General features: G+C 40.1%; 2 protein-coding genes across 6 annotated transcripts in view; one reads left to right on the forward strand and one right to left on the reverse strand.

Moving 5' to 3' along the window:
* Positions 1-21,293, forward strand: part of LOC146481049 (uncharacterized) — a 418,045-nt gene that overhangs the window by 337,295 nt on the left and 59,457 nt on the right. The window lies entirely within an intron of this gene.
* LOC146481060 (phospholipid-transporting ATPase ABCA3-like) overlaps positions 1-21,293 on the reverse strand; it is a 156,623-nt gene that overhangs the window by 88,737 nt on the left and 46,593 nt on the right. The window contains exons 6-16 of one of the 4 annotated variants that reach the window (XM_085108724.1): positions 15,001-15,136; positions 14,355-14,463; positions 13,937-14,047; positions 12,734-12,877; positions 11,368-11,459; positions 9,884-9,997; positions 8,161-8,361; positions 7,048-7,162; positions 5,644-5,679; positions 4,984-5,001; positions 3,889-4,008 (exon numbers count right to left, since the gene is read on the reverse strand). In XM_085108724.1, the coding sequence (XP_084964850.1) occupies positions 3,889-4,008; positions 4,984-5,001; positions 5,644-5,679; positions 7,048-7,162; positions 8,161-8,361; positions 9,884-9,997; positions 11,368-11,459; positions 12,734-12,877; positions 13,937-14,047; positions 14,355-14,463; positions 15,001-15,136 (1,196 nt within the window). Of the gene's footprint in view, positions 1-3,888; positions 4,009-4,983; positions 5,005-5,643; positions 5,680-7,047; positions 7,163-8,160; positions 8,362-9,883; positions 9,998-11,367; positions 11,460-12,733; positions 12,878-13,936; positions 14,048-14,354; positions 14,464-15,000; positions 15,137-21,293 lie in introns of all 4 variants that reach the window. The other 3 variants (XM_085108727.1, XM_085108725.1, XM_085108726.1) reach the window with 3 other exon arrangements.

Below are 21,293 nucleotides of genomic sequence, written 5' to 3' on the forward strand. Positions count from 1 at the left end.
TAATGCATTTGTTTTTACTTTTTGTGTTTCGTGCAGTTTTGAATTTCCCGGGAGCGAAAAAAAAAATACAAAAAAAGGACCGTTTCCATGGTAATGGTCCGTATTGTAAAATCCCGACCAAAAATTAGCCAATGAGAGCCCACCATTTGACCTTAGAATTGCTTGCCATATAATAATAACCTCTTACTAACCGAGCGCGAGGGCCGTACTGGGGAATATTGGCCTGAAGTCGTGACAGTACGGACAGAGCGCAGCGAGGTCCGTACAAAAACCACCGAGAGCCAATATTCCCCAGTACGGCTCGAGCAAACTAGGTTAGTAAGTAGTTTATTATATGGCATCATTTCTTTGGCCGAACGGACACTTCCGGTTGTTTCATTCAAATCAACTTCCGGCGTGATGTCAGCGATGTGAGGGATTTTTCCCGCTTTTGATGACGCGAGCATCACAGAAACAAAAAGAACGATTTATAACACGAGTTCTAAAACACTTGTGTGGTTTATTTTATGCTGAAAAGATCAAGCATCTGCTGACTTAAGAAAGGGAAAAAAAACACAAAACAGGAAATCAGCGGAGTTTGAAAATGTAAAGTTTACAGAGTAAGAAAAACTGACTTCTTGTGAGAAGAAAGGTTGACAGTCAATCATCGTCGTCACTTTCAATAACAAGTCAACGCTTTTTTTCGGTCTGTACGAATTTCACATTTCCATGAAAGATCTGGAAAGTGCAGGCACTCATGGAGCCAATGTTAGCTCCTGCAAAGACCGGAGCGGCGGAGGATAGTAGCGGATCCAAGCTAGACTTCATCATGGAATTTACGGCCGTGCTGGTTAATGCGTTTTCACTGGAAGAATACAAGGCCATTTGAAGGCCTTGAACACTTGAAACCGTCGATTCTTCACTACCGGAATGGGCCCTGCTCAGTGTTAACGACATTCTTCTTTGAAGAGTGGAGCTTGCCGACTTGTACGACTGGAGACTTTCCGTGCTTTTGTGGCCACTGAGCTGGGCAACAAAATTCTCGGGAATATCAGCATCGAGCAGCCTCGAAATACACGTTTTACGCACTGAGTGGTTGGTAATTTGTTTACCCTCTCTTTGAAGACCAGCTTTTTGGGCTGCTGTGGACAAGAATTTCCCGATTTCATTATTTCCGAGAGGCGACTTCATGTACCAAACATTATCTTGCGAGCTTCTGTTATGCCGTACTGCTAAATAAAATGGGGACTCTGGTTTGTTCATTTCTACTGGTCTGTGGCTTTTGAACGTTTTGTAGAACTTCAATGGAAATCGTTCTGTCTTGGTAGCGTAAACCTTGGGTTGAAAAGCCCTTCGGTGACCTTGTTCTTGACCATGACGAGTTTTCGTGCCTCGTCTTGTAAGCCAAACAAGCATTTCTCCACCATCTTTATCTTCTTGGAGCTGAACATCTCCCCAGCGCAGCTTTCGGCTTTCGTCTCTTCTTTTCGTCTTTTCTTCATCGTCTTGGAGTGCCGTGGCAGCTTGCGGCTTGTTACCTTTACCGTGTTCTAGAGAAATTACTAGTTTTTTTTGGCAACTTACATACCAGGTATAAGGTTACAGTCGATTTCATTGCTGTGTACAGACGCAGATATTTTTTTTACATGATTCGACCAAGAGAAAATGAGATTTTCTCTTGATACGACAGTATGATTCGACGGTCATGATTCGACCGAGAGGTTACCAAGCTCATCGATGAACTCGCAAAATCAGCCATAAAACGACAGTATGTTGCCCTCAAGAATTCATTTCTCTGTTTGGCAATCACCCTCAGCTGAAGTTCAGAAAAGCAAAACAATAAGCTTGGGACGTAGTTTCAGTGGCAACCAGCCATTTCATATACCAGCATATACTAGAAGAGATGGAATTTTGAGGGAAATAATTTATGTATACTCTGGTGTAACTGCAAACTTTGTTCGACTTCAAACAAAGGAAAAATAATGAGTTAGACTTGCCTTTTTGTACGTAAAACCAAGGCGCAGAATCGATTGACACATTGTTGCAATGCTAAGCCGGGTCCTTGTAACGCCATGAAACCGGTCTTGGTATTCATTCCAAATAGGGTTCCGGCTTACTCCTTATCATCGCCTCTAAAACTTTGTTTTCTCTATCTGTTCCAATACCAGGCAAAGAAACGTTTATTCTAGCATATATTGTTCAAGATATTGTTCAAGAAACCAAACATAAACAAAACAAACACGAGCTTACAAGACAAGATTCTTTGCCGTCCTTTTCTTCTCTTTCGGTTTACCTCGCCACGTTGCCGATACAATCTACGGATTTTTAAAACAAATGCGGTACTCGTAAAAAGAACATTGGCTGTTTCCTTTATCAAGCTCCCGTGCAAATTATTGGTGATAAATCACCCGCCACCTCAAGTCTTCGTGCAGAACCTTCATGATTTTGCGAGTTCATCGATGAGCTTGGTAACCTCTCGGTCGAACCATGACCGTCCAATCATACTGTCGTATCAGGAGAAAATCTCATTTTCTCTTGATCGAATCATGTAAAAAAATTCCGGGTCTATACACAGCAATGAAATCAGCTGTAACCTTATACCTGGTATGTAAGTTGCCAAAAAAAAACTAGTTATTTCTCTAGGTTCCGCAGGTTCCACGGTTCCGCGGTCTGCATTTCTGCGGATTAGTGCTACCCGGCGTTGCACACCGCAGTTGTCGAAGTTATTCCTTGGGGTAAATCGCCACAGTCATACAAACAGTCCAGCACTTCCGCATAAGATATAGATGGCTTCTGTCTTTTCAGGACTTCAATGAGTTGAAGATCTCCTTCGGATAATCGACTTGGATTTCCTCCTCCGTGTTTTATCAGACTAAGAGTACCAGACCTGCAGTAGTTTTTGGAAATTTTGGCAACGACAGCCGATGAAATTCTTAACTTATTTGCGATATCCACATATCGGCCGGGATATATCATTGTTAGTGGTCGCCTCCTTTTTCAATAATTTTATCGATAATTAAATAAATGCCGTAGATCGAAAGATAAAGGTTTTCCTGATATATAAGAGCAACCATTCTTGTTAACGTTTCACATTTTGCTTCAACGGGCAACGTGCCTTTTCCCAGACAGAATGTTGTCATTCCCGCCTAGCAACGTCTGAAATTTTGCCTAGCAACGTGACCAACCAACCGTGACAACGAACGTGACAACTGACACCCTTAAACGCTCAACCTGAATCCGCAGGGGGGTAACAGTTAATACACAACCCAAAAGAACCTTTGCACAGAGACCTGAAGTTTACATGCTGCTATTGGCAAATTATGAGCCGCAGCTAACTTGCATTTACGAGACGAGTTTGCGGTATAAAGGAACGTTTTCAAACAACATTATAATGACAGCTTGGCACACTAGATACCATCATACAATGAATAGTGTAAAATGAACGTTCTCATTGGTGTAGCGGCGTTTGTGATGAGAGTACAGATGCACGAATGACGTCATTGAGTGGTTTGACCGGCGCAGGCGATCAAAGTCTACAGTACAACCAGGGTGACTGGTCAAGAAAGTGTTGCAAACTGTTTTAGAAAAAAGTTCCGCAGGAAAGTGAAACTACGTTAAAGGCGGGTTCACAAATTGCAGAAGCGACTGACATGATTAAAAATTTGGGGGAAATTCCTTCTGCAATGAAGCATAGATTTGACAATATATTTCGTGAAATTCTTTCAGATTACTTTCTACATGACATTTAGAGGAACAAATTTGCATATGGCAGTAGTCTAGAAATTTGCTTGAAAGTTTTTCTCACAGTCAACGTGATGCCCGCTCACGAAGTCTCTTGGTTATTGTCTAAAACAAAAAAGATTTCATTTTGCCATGGTAACTGGGGCGAATCAGCACATTGAACATTACCTTAAAGATTTTCCTGAGGCCTTCAATAGCAACACCAACTGGTAAATTTGGTTCTTCTTCAACATCAGCTGCTCCATTATTATCACCTTCATTCTCATCATTTACAACTACACTCAATTCCTATCAACAGGTAGATACATTTCCATATTTGAAGCACAAAGGAAAAAAAAAGGGAATGGGTTTAACAGCAAGATAAAACCAACGCAAATGTTAACTTCAGTTATTCCTTGGTTGACAGTTTTTGAAATTTTTTATTTAATTATGCACGCTTTTCACGGATGTTATAAATTCAACAGTTTTTCGATTTTTTTTTGTAATTAACGTTCTCAAATCCAATGATAATTCATGAAGATAAAAAATGGAAATCACGACCGTGAAGGAGGCTTCAAGAAGTGATCTTGACTATCACAAAATTCACAAAATTTTGTGAAGTTTTGCTTTGAATTTCCCCATGAATTATTCAATGGGTTGAGAAACTATATCAAAGACTCAAAAGTGTGCTCCATTCGATTTCCAAACTCGAAGTTGGTCAAAAACATAATACAGTTATACTGTAATAATAATAATAATAATAACTCGACGCCACTTCCTCAGTGTTTGGAAATCGGGCGAAACACTCTCGTGTTTGATATATTACATGCTGAGTATTCCATGGCCGAAGGTAAGAAGCAATAAAATTGACAAAAAAAAAAACAAAACAAAACAAAACAAAATAATGGGAATGGGGACCAGAGACTAGATTTGTTGATTGTGATATAACAAGTCCGGGCTATCCTCATAGAATGAATATAATACATGTAACAGGCGCCAAGCACTGGAAAACACGCGCGTTCAAGTCACGGTTGGTTTCGGCTTTACCTCCCTTTTTAGTGAAAGTGGCGCAAGTTTTGCTGAGCAATCACAAAGTATAGTGAAGCAAAACCAAAGTACACGTGAATTACTTCAACACCCACTTGAAGCTGTAGTAATGTGCGATGCCGGAATCAGGCCTTCAGTAATTACAACATGGAACACTAATATTGTTAAGGGCTACCCCGCTCTAAGGATGAGGAAATATGTTAAGATCATAATTTACTTGTGCAGCAATTGGCATACCTGATCACTGGAGCGGTTCAGCTGAAGTGAAAAGTAAAGTATAAAGAATTAATTTCTTTTTTAAGGTTGGCAAGCACAAACGCAAACATCCCTCGTCTCTAACTGTGACTGGAAACTGATTTGAACTGTACAGAAAGAGTGCCACAGTCCATTCCCCCTAAATTGTGTGCGTCACTTCATGTGTATTGTTTATCAGAGCAATGCTGCTTCATGCAGAAATTGCTCTCCCTGCCCCCCTCACTCAAAAACCCGTGGAAATTGGGAGGCTCGGGAGGGTAAATGTTGACATGTTTCTATGACCGTTTGGGTTATTCCAGAGGTTATATAATATGTAATCGTGCCATTGAAACTACCACTACTCAAAAGTAATACGCACTGTGGTTTCACCTCTCACAAGCGATTACCTCCCGTAAGCGACCACCTAGGCTTAACATTTTATGTGAAAGCTTACGGAAGATTCAACGGCAAATCTTCAGATTAGTTACTCATGCAGTGTTTAGCAGGTTAACGACAGTTTTAAGGCCTAAACTTTAGAATAGTAAGTTTCACGAATGCGAGGTACGATTAATTCTAATTAATAAACGTTTATAAAACATATTGTTATGTGAATTTTAAATGCTATTGATTTCCTTGCCAAGTGTGCGAGTAAAGTTAACTCACCGGTACCACGGCAACAACAGATTCGTTCTGTGTTGTCTGAAATAGCAAGCACATTCAAACTGTACATGTACAGATACAAAAGAAAAAACAGCAATTTCAGCGGTAAAAAAAAAAAAAACATCGGTGTATAAAATTCCACTAAAATGTCAATCAGCGTTCAAAATTTTGCCATGGAACCCATTGCCCCTACGACAAAGGCAACCAAGATTTCGAAGAGCTTTTTGAAACATAATCACTTGAAAGTAATTTTTACTAAGTTTTTTTGCTACAGTTACAAATCTGAGGTAGTTCGTCATATTAATTTTAATGAACCACAGGAACACTGTGCACAAATTAAAGTACACAATCCATTTAATGTTCGAGTATAAATTGAAACTTTTTGGCACTACGTTGGCGCATCAAGGGCTCGCTCTCGCGGCAACAGGCCCTCTAAAATCAAATTTCAGTGCTCACTTTGCCACCGTAAGCCAGTTTCTAGAGGAAATTCCGAAATAGTGAGCCACATTACTAATCAACAGACCATGTTCAGAATAGGATCATTTCACTATCACTACTGGTCCTCTTTTTGTACCTACGTGTATGTTTCTTTGTGTGCAAATCAGGTCTATTTTTATTACAACAATCATCATTTATTTATTTTCTTATTTTTTTTTTAATTGATGTACTTTTTTTAATCATGCAGGTGCTTGAAATTCAAGCTTCATATTTAAGTTGAAGAAGCCACATCTTCTTATGTAAACGCCGTAAGAACGATTATGTCAGTTTACTTCTATGGCTTTTAATTTTAGCATTAGCATTTGATTTATTTAACCACCTGTACTAAAAGATTCTGAAATGCCAGTGGTTTCAAGAGTTCAAATGCACGTGTCATCATTTGAGGGTTTCATGATTTAATTGACTGGGGCATTTTCAATTCCTATAATTAGATTATGACAAAATTATTTTACACAGATCAAAGTTTATTTTGCCATGGAAAAGTCAGTGGTCTACCTACAGGTAAGTAAAGTCGTCCCCAGTATACAACATGGCTGAAAACCCTGTAAAGCTAACTTGACATGATAACTACTTTTTTTCACCAAATTATTGGATACAACCAGGAGCCCATGACCGCCGGAGTCTCATACTAAGCCTTGGAGTCAAACCCGCCTGTCAAAATTTGGTTGCCATGGTAACAACATATTCAACAAACACTGACACACCAAGCCTGTCCAAGTTGTTTCAAGATAAACTTGTGAAAAAAGTCAGTTTGGTGGTGCTCGCTCAAATATTAACAAAGGTAGCAACCTTGAAAGTACGTGCGGATAGGATCCACCTCCCACTCCCCCACAGTCTAAATAGGGAGTCCCTCCAACTCGAGTCAACAGCAAATTAACAAGCAAAATTACATTTACAGAATGTACTTACAAAGTTCAAAGTGCCCATCTTTGGGAAAGATAAACCACACCAATATGAAGGTAGAAATGGAAAGTAAAATGGTTTGGGGATTCCATACTCGCCAGGAAACACAGCTTCAACGTACCTGGTGAGAAATGATGAACGACGAGATAACATGCTTTAACTCGACATCTCAACACATTATATATACAGTCGAACCTGTATTAAGCGGTCACGTGCACCCTTGGGGAATGGCTAAGTGACCGCTTAATACAGGTTGCACAGAATACATCACTTACTTGGTTAAGAAACTTCGGAGATAAAATGGTTTGACAAAGGAGAGCCTGGTATTGAAACGGACTGGTAAAACATTAACGCCACGATTGTGCAGCTCATTAGAAACTCAATTGCCTGGCACGCTATTTGTTACCACATTTAAGTGGTTTCCTTTTACAAAGTGACCATTTAAAACAGGTCAAGACAATAGAAACAGCTCGCTGGGACTTAGCATAGGGTGACCGCGACCGCTTAATAGAGGTGACCGTTTAATACAGGTTAGGATTACAGTGATTAAGGGAAGTAATTTTCGGGACTTTGACAACTGACCACTTAATAGAGGGTGACGGCTTAATACCGTGCCGCTTAATACAGGTTCGACTGTAGATCGCTACAGTCACTAATGTGATTGAAGCAACAAGTTAACATTGTCACGTGGAATCCACCGGTAGGGCAATTTTAGTACTCGTGCCAAGGTTTGACCGTTTTTATTACAGCATTCCAGCGACATGACTTGTCCCCGGCAAAAACGGCGCCGATTTGAATTCCACTTTGTTATTCAACGAAGGCCTGTGTCTCAATTAATGAACTTTTGGACCGAGAATGAGCTGCACAGAAAGGATCCACTGCTATCCTTCATGGCATATGGTGACGTAGGCAAGCGTGTGCTAAACTTTGAAACGAATTTTAGCGTTGTTTTCGAAGTGTTCTCCTCAAATGACAGGTCAAATTATATTATTCAAAACTGCCTCTGAAGCTCGGAGGACAAGGAAATGCAAATTTGTCGAAGTGTTCAAAACATTGGGTGACTATGATGTATGCTACAACTTAACCAAATACCTATATTAAACTCTATGAGGTACCTACCAAGTAATAGTGCCAAAAATGACACACTGTGCCAGAAACAAGAGGTACACCCAGCCCAGGTTGAAGTTTTCGTCCGGTGACGGGTACCCAGACACTTTATTCCAAGAAATTCCAACTCTCATTGCCTCAAACTGTATAAACAATTTGGTTGCAATCCCAAAGCATGCATTAGGCAAAAGACAAGCTCCTGCCTTCTGTGATCTGTAAAGGGATAAATAAGAAATGAAAAACAGAGATGATGTAACGCCTGTTGGATATATCACATATTATCAAAACCGTGTATCGAATTAAAGCCAGTAGAACTGGCTCTTCAACTTCTTTTTTATAAGAAAATAAATTTTCTGCACAGTCGAAACGTGAAGGTGCAGATCGTCGATTTTTACATTTTAGAATTTTTTTTCTCTAGGTCAGGATCCCAAAGGCCAAAAAGTCTTGTTGGGGTTTTTCTTAATTTGCTTGCGTTCAAAGGTGACAGAACATTCTTAAATCGCAAGAAAAACATGCAGAGGAAACGCACGGCAATGGCTTTCAAGGAAAGAATTTTAAGAACTATTGAATTCCTCAACACGTTTTTGTTGATTATAATTTTGTCTAGCATCTAACCAAATCTGACTGAAATTGGCCAAATCGTTTTTGAGTTGAAAAATTGAAGTTTGAGAAAACAGCAATATGCTGTCAATCATAGGAAACTTTTACCTCCGTTTGCAATCGCTTACATCCCAACTCCAAACCCAACCCCCAGCCTAAAGAATCGGGTTCTGTATTAGTCTGGCCCTTCACCTGAGACCTGTTCAGCTAGGTTGAATGGGTAGAGGCAAATGCCTCACCTGATATAGTGCAAGCCTCCCCACCAACGTCAAGGGACAGTACACAGGGAGGTGTTAGATGCACTCTACACAGTCATCACACAAGAAGGCTTGTTTAAGGTTACCGTGTATGTTCAGAGAGCAAAATTCTATATTTTTATTTCCATCAATAAAAATAAACTTTCCATAACGATCCTACAAAGAAAACATCTTTAAAAAGGAGTGAATATTTTCCGAGAAATTGCCCAACAACCCCACCCTACAAAAGGGTTACTCATTACCGAAACTGTAACGCCCTTATCTTCCCCCGGGATGCGATGAGGATCGTTGTGTAACGCATAGAGTGAAATCTTTAATGAAAAGCGCTAATTACGCTGTTACGTGTTAACACTCTTTACTATGGATCAATCAGAGGTGTTTAACATGATAAGTACACAAATACAGTCATTGTCTCAGTCAAGTCAAGTCCTTAATACTTAATTTCCAGCTTTAATTTTAATCAATCCAATTTTAATTTCCAATTTCAATACTTAATTTTCTTAACTTGATTCAAATTTTATAACCAGAACACAAACTGACAAAGTATACAAATACGGTCTTTGTCTCCTAGTTTTAAATAATTAATAAGTTTAATGCAACTGGGCTGAAGTCATTAATACTTAATTAATCCTATTTTAATTTTCTTAATTCACTTCAAATTTCATAACCAGAATACAAACTGACAGAATTATACGTTCTCCGATTGATTTAATATACATCAATCAGTCGGTAAGAGAAATGCACTGTCTAGTTGCACGTTAGGGTCCTGTTCAATACAGAACTAATCACGTGCTAATTAACATTCATTTATGGCTTCAAATGTTGCCTTAAATGATGGAAATTCTCAAGCTAAAGTACAAAATATGTCAGTCTAATACCTGGTCAAAGCTCTGTATTTCTCGTCAGTATAAATAAGGAAGTATGGCACCGATGTTAACATCCAGATTAATGCACCAAGCAGCATTCCAAGGACAGAGTGTGAGAAAAACACACTGAAAGATTTAAAATGAACTGTTAGTGACTCTGTCGGTAATAACAACATTAGAAAGGGGGTTTGATTTTGTGATAATACAAACAAGCGTGGGTGTTTGGTGCCCTGGTAAGGGGAGTTTATAAGTGAAAATTCGCACCGGTGTGAGTTCCATACCGGACTGACATTGTGATTTCAAACCTTGTTAACATGAAGGGGACAGTTTACATGAGGGGACAGTTCATGTCAGGTTACATGATGGAGAAGCCATCTTGGATTGTATGCCGAAGACTACACATGCGCTACCCGTTCCAGACTCCCTGGAGGGTGATGTCATCCCGGAACGATCAGTAGTACCGCGTTTACATGACATCGGAATGAGTTTCCGTACCGGAATGAAAAAGAAAGAACTATGACAGCCACGCCTTTGTTACAATTTGACCTCAGTATGAAAGCAAGGCTAAGTGCAGAGTTTTTATTATGAAATTAGTTTTCATTCATATGTAAACAAAACTGCTTTTCACATGAAAACCTTTACACTGATCCTCGCCTTCATACGGAGGTTCACAGCCACTCGGAAATGGCTTATTTTAAATAGCACACAATAGGCCATTTCCGAGTTGCTGTGAACCTCACTGTGAAAGCGAGGCTAAGTGCAAAACTTTTTATATGAAAATTAGTTTTGTTTACATATGAATGAAAACTAATTTTTACAACAAAAACTTTGCACTCAGCCTCGCTTTTATAATGAAGTTCAAAGCAACTCGGAAATGGCTTATTTGGGCTACTTTGCACTAAAATCAGCCCGTCAAAGGTTGAACAAGTGTGGCTTCACATTCACTTCACCTTGCTTTAGAGCACATGGCATCATCTAGCAAACCCCATTCTACGAAAACAGACTACAAGATGAATTTACGCAACTAAAAGAGGAATGGAATCGAAAAATCAAAAGCAACACTTGGATCCAAAATCTCTGAAAAATATTTTAGAAATGTTCACCTGCAAGAAAAGGAATTGGCTAGGCGAGCAAAAGAGCTTTAATTGAGCTTTAATGCAAGTTGGAACACAGTGAACAGCTGAAAATGAAGTCCAACGTTATTAACTAAAGCATTGTAAGTGTCCTTTGCTCCACTGGTCCTTTAAAAGATTGGCGGTTATCTGTTGACAGACGTTATGTGAGAAAAATGAGGGAGCAAATATACTTTCCTCTTTGACTACACTCTCACGCAACACGTAACCTGACGTTACGATTATTCAAACTCCTGTTGTTCGTTTTTTAACATAAAAAAACCCAAACAATCTTATCATGAAAACACACAAAGTCTAGAATATTTCACGCACTACTGTTGGACAACAGAGCAAAGTAAACTTTGCATTACAAATGTAAGTTACCTGACACAGAAGCAGAATAAAATGCTCGCAATGAGGTAAAGAAGGAACAGGACAAAGATCACTGTGAATGACGAATATTTAAACACCCATGCCTGCATAATAAAAACAAATAATCTACTTGATTGGACATATCTTAAAACATCCATAGATACATGTAGGCTCTCGGCATATCGAATTCAACTTTTGTAAGCGATTTTCAGACGACTCGTAATAAAAACGTTTAAATGATATTAATCTAAAGCTTTATAAAAGACCACGAGGCTGATCTAAGAGACTAAATGTAATGTTAAGGGTGACGAGGTTTGTGAAAATCCTTTAAAACGTGATAAAATTGCCATTTGATACACATTCCTTTTCGAGGCTATTATGAAGAATTTCGCAAACTCATTACTAACCATGAAGAGGAAACGAAGGAAAAGAAGGTTTGAAAATGTGACTTTAATATCATAAAATTTGGTGAACTTTTGATTTGAATTTCTCCAAAAATTAGTTATGGTTTGAGAAACTACATCAAAGACTCGAAAGAGTGTTTCATCCGATACCCAAGTTGGTAAAAAGAAAAACTCTCGGCTGCACCTCGGTTTTTTCAATCCACTCTTCGGGGTAAATGGAAATCAGATAAAAAGCTCTTCCTCCTGTTTGATATATTAAGTGAAAGTGCAGTTTGAGTAGTTTCTGTTAATCGTGCATTTTGGGATGTCTCTTTGTAAATACACCCTGCTCCCTAACCCTAATTATGAGCTAAGTGGAAGAAATAAATGAAATACTCAAAATACTTAATTCCTTCTGTAATTATCAACTCCACTTGACATCCTCATAATTGCGATGAGGTATCATGTTAGGGCATTTTCATACTCCGACCTTGGCTCCCTACCTCCCCCTTAATCAACATTGAACGATTTATGGGATCACGTTTGTTAATGTTATCAACAAGATGGCGTTATAAAGAGAAAATATTTTTTTCCACTTTTGTACCAGCTTTGTTTTGCAAAGTTCTGCTAATGAATGAATTCCAGTTATGTTATTTTCTGCTTTCGGATTGCCTCAGAGCAGTGGGCTTTGATATGTTTTAGGCCGTTCAATTCTGCAGGATGTTTGTCCCATGAACCTAGATTAATGGCCTTAGCTCCCCCGAGTCTCCTGTAGCTCAGATGTAGAGCATCCGAACTAGTAATCGCAAGGTCTTAGGTACGACTCCTGATAGGAGCACTGGGATCTCCTTTTTCCGTGTACATGCGTGCCTGTGTCACTCACTGAAACAATACATCATTCTTATTCCTTGCAATTCTTCACTTTCACCAGACAAGTATAATTAGCCCTGAACAATTAATTAAAGCAACTAAAACCTTTTACATGTTAAGCTTACCTTGATTAAAATCGACATTACAATGCCAGAAATGAGCAGAAACAGCAAGTTCTTCGTGAACCATGCACACCAGTGAACCCAGTTGGCCAGACCCATCATCTTCATCAATTCCTTCAAGCAATTCTGTTTCTCAAGAACCAGCTCCTAAAGTAATAACAGATTAAATCAGTTAACAGTTATGGTGAGTTCTTGTACTGTAAAGCACATCACCAGCATGTCCTTCCAGTCTGGCGATCACAGAGGTGAAACTGCTATCAGTTGAGAAGAAATTAGGGAAATTAGGGAGTCTCTAATTAAGGAGACCAGGCAGTCAACTCTCGCCTTGAGAACACCTCGCTATTGCAAACACACCGATAATACGGACAGCAGCTAAATCCCCGGCAAAAATGAATTACAGACGTTTGACTGAAATAAATTCCCGCTATTACGGTGTCGCTATATATCAAGGACACTAACTTGAGGTCCCAAGGGTATCCGCAATAAAGGGAGTTGACTGTAATTGTTAAAAAAAATACAAATACATTGTAACCCAGGCACTTTCAGAAATATCCATATCCCCCATGGCATCTCCATTAAAAGAAAGAGGAGTGGTCCGTACCCAGAAACCGTCTTCAGTAGAAGGGGATGGACATTTTCCGGAACAAGACATCATAACAGGAACTGTAAATCCTAAATTTTAAACTGAGATTTACTTCAAAAATAACATTGATAACATCCCCCGCCTACCATTTCTAGCTGACACTGGCCTTTCTCAATGTCGTAAGTTGAAATCAAGGAAGAACGAGAGCCATAATCATTAAGTCACAACATTTTAATTAATTACTTTTAAATGACCAGTTTTAACTAAGTAAAATATACCCCTTTTAACTCATATATGTTTTCTTTGAAAACAAGGTGCTTACAGCATACAATAAATTACTGTATAACAAGATTATTTTTGTCTGAGCTGCACAAGCCACTGATTTGGACACTATATGTACACCGTAATTAATGACCACTACACTTTTTATCAGTCTTGATTCACCCTGACTCGTATGGTAATTGTTGGCAAAACATTGTGTTCTGCTAACTCTCAGTTTAATCCTTCCAAACTAGGTCAAATAACCTAGAATAAACAAGCAATTTCCTAGCCACCCAGGGACTTAAAAGCTTCTGTAAGATTACATGTGACTTATGTAATTAGCTTTTTGTAGCAAACACTACCTTGATGATAGTCATGGCCGAATACATCAGGCCCAACATAACCAGCAGTGGCATCATCAGGTCAACGAGACCCATATCATAGTCAGTGGTATAAGATGGGTAAGGAAATTGCTGTAAAAAACATTAAAATAATATGTCACACATATAATATGTGCAATGCACATCTAATAAAAGAAAAAAGATTTAAAACAATATGCAGTCAGCTTTTTCACTAAAGATGTGATATGTGATAAAAAGATACATAATTTTTCAGACGGTCTGATATTACGCCTCCGTCTGCCACACTATAATCTATAGTAACAGTTACACTGCGACCATACGGCACTATGACAAAAAGATGCTATGACTGTACAACACGATGACGATGGTGCTAAGCAATGACACAAGGCTTCTTTGCCAAATTGTCTTTTTCCCAGACCTGCATCTTTACTGGAACCACTTCGTCTTGTTTCAAAGCTGATTGCATCTGCATAATAGCCATGTCTACTGCATACTGCAATGGCAAGAATTGGTTGGTATACTGCGACCTACATGTACAACGAGAAAACAAATGTCATAAATATTCTACGTTACACAGAAATACTTGATTTTGCTGTCTCTTATTAGTTAGTCAGTACATATTAATCTGATCTGAAGTCCGTAATGGTCTACAACAACCCTCCCCCACTGTCCTGTCACGGCACTTCCACGATAAGAACGTTAACAGTATCTTCAAGGATCGACCTTTGCACTTGACATTGACATTATACAGCTATTTCAATTAATGTTGTCGGATCAAAGCTTAAAGACATCTTTAAAGAGGGTGCCGCCCCATCCATTTGATATCTTAACTCTTCTTTCAATCAAATGGCTTGCAATCGTATATCTTCACTGGACAGACGACGCATAGCTGATTTTGATGAAGTTATTCATAACAATCCCACAGAATCTTGAGGTCTTGTCTTAGAGCTTTACACTTTGATCCGACAACGTTAATTGAAATAGCTGTATATTTATTAATAAAAGCACATCGATACTTCAGGATCCTTAAGCATCTTTGAAAGATTTTAACTTGGTATGCTTACTCTTCATCGCCTGCGCATGCGTCGTCTGTCTGGTAAGGAGGATAAGTGGAAGCAGTATTCCATTTGTCAAACAGACGAATGGCATATCTGACTTGTTGAGGAAGTTGGCTTTCATCTTCAACACAGAACTCAATAGCTGACAAGAAAAGTATCCAAACCATCAAGTGAGAGTCAGTCCTTAACAAATATAACCCAATGTAAACTTTTTGGCGTGATCGCAATGGCAGCATCAGTGAATTTCACCACGATGGTGGTGCACTGGCAATCGCGACACTGATAACAATCAGGTGACCGTGAATGGGAAAACGTACACTAACGCTTTTCTATAACACGGTTTAAAAAACGGTTTTAAACGGATACTAAACGGCTTCCTCAGGCGTTTAAACGGTTTCCATAACGTTTAAACTCTATCATCCAAACACAATTTCTATATCAAACGTTCTCGAATAAATCAATTAAAAAATTCCTTTTCCAGAATTGGAGCTAAAATATGGACGGTGTTCCCCCTGATTTTCGGAAACTATCCAAACATTACTTCTAGAAAAAACTACACGAAGCGATCCTTAAGGTTCTGTCACCTGAGGATACCTATGTTGACGTTTCTACCCTGGCTGGTCCCAAAACTGTTGCAACATTCATAACTTAACATATATATTTAGCCAAGCCTAAAAGCGGAGCTCCAATTTTTTTGATAGCATTTATAGAAATCTGCTTATCGTATGGATGTAGTTCCTCATCCTTTTTAAAGTTACTTATATTTTTAATGCATATGCAGCAAACTCCCCATCACTAATGTAATACTAGGAGACCATGATAATAGGCTCCTGGTAATACAGATAGCACAATTATTTAAGGCTGATTTGTAGTAACAGAGGACATTTTCTCTTAATTTTCCTTTCACCGAGCAAGGGTTGGTGATTGGTTGATCTTTGCGCTTGTACCCCAATCTCGTCCCCAGAGCCCACGCGCGTTTTTTAATGGGAATGAGATTCCTGGCACCAGGTTTGTGAGCCCGCGAGAATGGGCACCCCCACCAAACCCATGTTTTTGCGGAAAGCACTGGGCTCTGAAATCTGGTTCCAGTCCTTGTTATCTATAGTCTCCTTCGCAGGCGTTATTAGGGTCGTCACGCAACGATCCTTCCCACGGAACGTAGCGTGACGACACTAATAACGGCTGCGAAGGAAACTATGTTATCTAAGGTCTTCTGATTCCTGATCCTAGATTCTTAGTACCCAGATTCTTCATTTAAGGTTACTTATAGGGAAGAAAGGTCGAATTTTTCTCAAATAATTTTTTTTAGATAATTGTTGAAAAAAGAAAGGGATGCAAAGTTTCGTGAAAACAGCCGTTAGAAATCTTAAAAAGAATGCAAGCTATCTGAAAAACAAAGTTTTGTAGGAAAAGTGGTGAGCGAGTGAAGGTGCCATGATCCAATTTATGCGGGACTGTGTTGAGATATTGCGCGGCAAAATTTAACCGCGATCTCGAATTACCAGCAAATTTGCATTAATTTTTGTCTACATCGTGTTACCGCATGTCACGGCGTTGTATTTAACATTTTACTGTGAAACAGCGTTCCATTTTGCATTCAAGCATTGCGTAAAAGGTTGTTATGAAGAAAGCAACACTAGAAAAGTTGCCTTGGGTGACAGTTGAGAAAAAAACGAGCCCAAAGAAGGTCGAAAAATCATTTCACGAGGCCAAAAAACGTCAGCTGGCGGAGAGCGACAAGGGTTCTTGGTACAACCAGTCAGATTTTCTATAACTGCCTCGGCAGCAGAGAAATTTGAGGACGAGAAATCGGATAGTGGAGAGTCGAACATCAGTTCAGAGTCCGAAATCCAAGATGCCGGCGACAGTCCAGCCACTTTCGCCGTTGTTGACCGGCTGAAAATAAGCAGCGAACCTCAGCACGCAGCCTCGTGTACTGATAGCGGTGAGAAGTGCGTGTCTCGTGTCAACTCCGCTGGGGCTGCCAGTTTCATGTTCTGCGTCTATCCGCCGTTTTCGTCTTTGTTTTGGTTTCGCCATTGCTTTCTCGCGCCAGACTCAACTTTTTCCATAAAGAAATCACTTTACAACATTACAGTAACACTAAATGCTTACAGAACTCCCCAGGGAATGCTTCTTTGTGTTTGATTGGCCGGCGGCATGAGCGCGTTGACAAGTTTATTTATGAGGTGCTAAAACTCGGAAAATGTTTCAAGGCCGAAAACACGGCTTTTGTTTTTGCGCGAATTCCCCATCTATACAAATGAATTAATAGGGTATGTAGATTTGCCAGATTTCAACGAAATTTGGCCAAAATGGTCATCAGATATCAAAGCATCAAACTATGTCAGGCTTTTACGAAATTCAAAATATTTTTCCCGTGACGTGTTAACATCTGACGGGACTACAAAAAATTTCCATTGTCCATCTTTAGGATGGGTTTTCTCACAAACCAACAGGAATAAAGAAAAAGCCTGACACACTTTGTTAGCCTATTATCTCCTGATTGATATTGTCCAGTCTGTTTGGTTGTGCGCCTTTATGTGAGAGTGGGTAATTCAGTTAAGTACACGTCGCTAGTATTGAGTTTGCAGGCCTCTGAGCGCTTATGTATCCAAGAAAAAAAAAGTTGATATTTTCGCAAACTTCAATTTATCAGCTTTACAGTGATATATAGTTTTGCGTGGTTTTATCGAAAGCAGCGCGCGTACGCTAGATCTCCCTGAAGGCACTCGCGAAACATGGCAGTAATTTTAAAAAATGGCGGCAATCTCGTTCTCAGAGCCCGCATTACCCTTATCCAGCCGAAGATACTTCATGCTTGGGATACATGAAGTACATACCTATCTAGCTGAACGGGCTCTGGATAAGGGTAACGCGGGCTCTGAGAACGAGCGAAGAGGCGAATTTTAGTTGTCTTTGCGTCGTTCTAGAGATTTGGATAAAACAGGATAAAAAGAGCAGTGTTTAGACTTCCTGTATTAGGATGGTGGATAAAAAAAGAAAGGATCTTTTTTTTTTTTGCAAAAGTTTTCAGGTTTGGAAGCGATCAAATTTTTCCTACGCCTCGTCTTATTTTTCTTGCGCGACTGTGTGGAAATGTTCCGTTTTAACAGCAGATTTGAAAGAAAACTTTTAGTGTGATAAATGTCAAAAGTAGAAGGGGTTTTGCTGTGTCGGTGGAAGGCGAAAGGTCTGACAGCTCTGTCAATTAAGGAGGTAAGATAACTTCAAATCTTTATGTATGCATGCACACCTTTAAACTGTTTGTAGTGGGTTTTTTTTCTGACGAGGGAGCAATTTTCTAAAAGAAATCTTTAATCAAGATAATATTAAAATTGCAAGTTAATACGGACAATAGTAGGCCAGTGTTGTTATCTTTATCTTTAATCAGCATAATTGCCATTAGTGAAGCTAATCCGGCAATGGAGCGGACAGCGGACAAACAATAGGTTAAATTATACATGCAGAACATATAAAGAACTAATAAATTCCGAGTAAGAGCTAGACTTGACGATGTCAGGTGGTAATGCATTCCATGCTGGGATTGATCTTACATAAAATGAGTGTTTGTAAGCGTCAACTGAAGAGAACGGTAGACTTATCTTAAAGTCATGACTCGCCCTTGTACGGCTGTACGCGGGCACAGAGGTAAGCTCGTGGGGGAGGGAGATGTTAACATGACCTCTATGTATTTGATAAAACATGCCGATATCACATATGCTACGTCTTAATTGCAGTGAGGGCCAATTTCGGTCCGTGAGCATAGATGATACACTACTATAACGGCTATAATCGTTGTTAACAAACCGCGCTGCGCGGCGCTGTACAGACTCAATGCAGTCAATCCCTTTTTTGGTGTGTGGAGACCAGGCAACAGTGGCGTATTCAACAATCGGGCGCACTAAGGATAGATACCAATGTTCTTTAACAGATCTGTCACACGATGAAAGGTTCCTCTGAAGGATCCCTAGGACTCTCATGGCCTTCTTTTTGGCTTCTACACTCTGCATTTGCCAGCTCAGCGTACATGTCATGTAGACACCGAGATACTTTTGATAGCAAGCACCATCGAGCTGCACATTACAAAGGGAGTAGCTAAACTTAAAAGGAGATTTCTTTAAAGTAACTGACATAACAAAACATTTTGTAGGAGCAAATTTCATCTGCCATGTTGACGCCCACGTATCTAGTTGATCGAGGTCTCGCTGGAGAGCTAGGTGATCTTCGGTGGAATTTATTGGACGATAAAGTACACAGTCGTCGGCAAAGAGCTTTATGCCAGATGCAATATTGTGGGGTAGGTCGTTTATAAACATTAAAAAAAGGATAGGGCCCAAGAGGGTACCTTGAGGCACCCAGGATAGTACTGGAGACCACGTAGAATTAGAACCGTTAACCACAACGCGTTGGCTGCACCCAGTTAAAAAGCCACAGAGCCAGGTGTTAGACTTGTTACGGATTCCGTAGTAGTGAGCCTTAAGTAAGAGACATAGTGAGTAACGGAGTCAAATGCTTTTGCAAAATCCAAGAATACAACGTCTACCTGCCCGTGAGTATTTAGGACTGAGGACCATTCATGTATGACGGTGATAAGTTGTGTCTCGCATGAGAGGCCACGCTGAAAACCGTGCTGATGCGGGGAGATGATATGATTGGCTGACAGATGACGTGATATGTGGCAGTATACTATATGCTCCATGACCTTGGATGTAAGAGATGTTAAAGATACCGGTCTATAGTTTTTTGGATCTGCCTTGGAGCCCTTTTTAAAGATGGCACAGACATTAGCTAGTTTCCAGGCAGATGGCAGGGTTCCAAAAACAGCGACCTCGGAGGAAGCCTCCCGAAGGATTCTAGCTGGAATCAAATCTGGGCCTGAAGCCTTGTTGATCTTAATATTCTGGAGTTGCTTCTTGACGCCCTGCGCCGCGAACTTTATATCTGACATACACTCATAAGGAGAGGGGGGCACAGACGGTAAGGTGTGTAGGTCTTCTTCTGTAAACACACTGTCGTATTGCTCGCGTAATGCCTCGGCCTTAGCGCTGTCTGAGGAACAAACGCGGTTATTGGTCACTAAAGCTGGGATCCCTTGAGATTCAGTTCGAAGTAGTTTCAAGTACGACCACGCACGTTTGGCCCCGTTAGAGCCAGCATTCTCAGGCCCAGCCCCTGGAGTTAGGCCACTCATGACCTCGCTGAGGTACTTATCATGGGCATCGCGCAAGCGCTTGGTTGTGGTATTGCAGGGTCGCTTGTACTTGATAAGATGAAGAGCTTTTCCACTACGCCTGGCCTTCTTGTATGCTCTATCACGCTTGTTCATCAGTCGTTTCACACTGTTGCTGACCCAGGGGAGGTGGCGTTTCCCCTTAGAGATTTTATGCAGGATAAATTTGTCGGTAGACTCTAATATCTTTGTGGAGATGAAAGACAAATTTTCATCTACTGTGTTACTCGCTGGACAAGTGGCTGAGTATTCAGAAGTAAGAGTAGATAAGCTTTCCTTTAAACCGGAGTAGTCACCCTTGTGAAACTGGTAAATTTTTCGACGTGGTTTGGGAGAAAAGCTTGGTGAAATATCCGTCTCAAATAACGCATCGTCATGGTCGGAGATGCCGCAGGTGATATGACAAGCCTGTATGATGTTAGGGGCCGAGGAGAAAACAAGATCTAATGTTCGACCAGATGCTGGATGCGTCGGCGAAGTGACATGTTGCGTTAGGCCATATTTTTCAGATAGGTCTAATAGAGCTTGGTCGCAGGTTTGTGCGCCATGGGGCGTGACGTTACGAGTTGACCAGTCAATACCGCCATAGTTAAAATCGCCAGCAAGAATAACCAGCGGAGACCGAGGATAGCTATAAATCTTGCTCTGTACATCGTCCAGCAAGTCTAGCGCGTTCGCATCAGAAGCTGGTGGCCGATAAAAGCTGGAAATAAGAAGGGTTTTTGATCTTGCGAATTTTATAGAGACGGTGATGATTTCACAGTTCTGCTCATCGGAGCGGGTTTCTTCAATAGCGATGATGTCGTTGCGAACAGCAATGAATACTCCACCACCGTGCAAGGATCTGTCCTTCCTAAATATCTCATACGTGTCGGGGAATATTGAATAGGTAGGTATTGTTATATGAATTCATGTGGTCTACTAATACTAGGAGATCGTTCCAAACTAGTACACCGCGGAGCAATTGAAAAACGAGTCATTATAAGTTATAGGGATTTACAAAATATTTAAAATTTCATCTTTTTCTAGTCTAATTGAGTGGTTTTTTTTATGTTTAAGGTTCTGT

Source organism: Pavona decussata, unplaced genomic scaffold (genome assembly GCF_977016875.1).
Source record: "Pavona decussata unplaced genomic scaffold, jaPavDecu1.1 SCAFFOLD_51, whole genome shotgun sequence".
Classification (NCBI taxonomy): domain Eukaryota; kingdom Metazoa; phylum Cnidaria; class Anthozoa; order Scleractinia; family Agariciidae; genus Pavona; species Pavona decussata.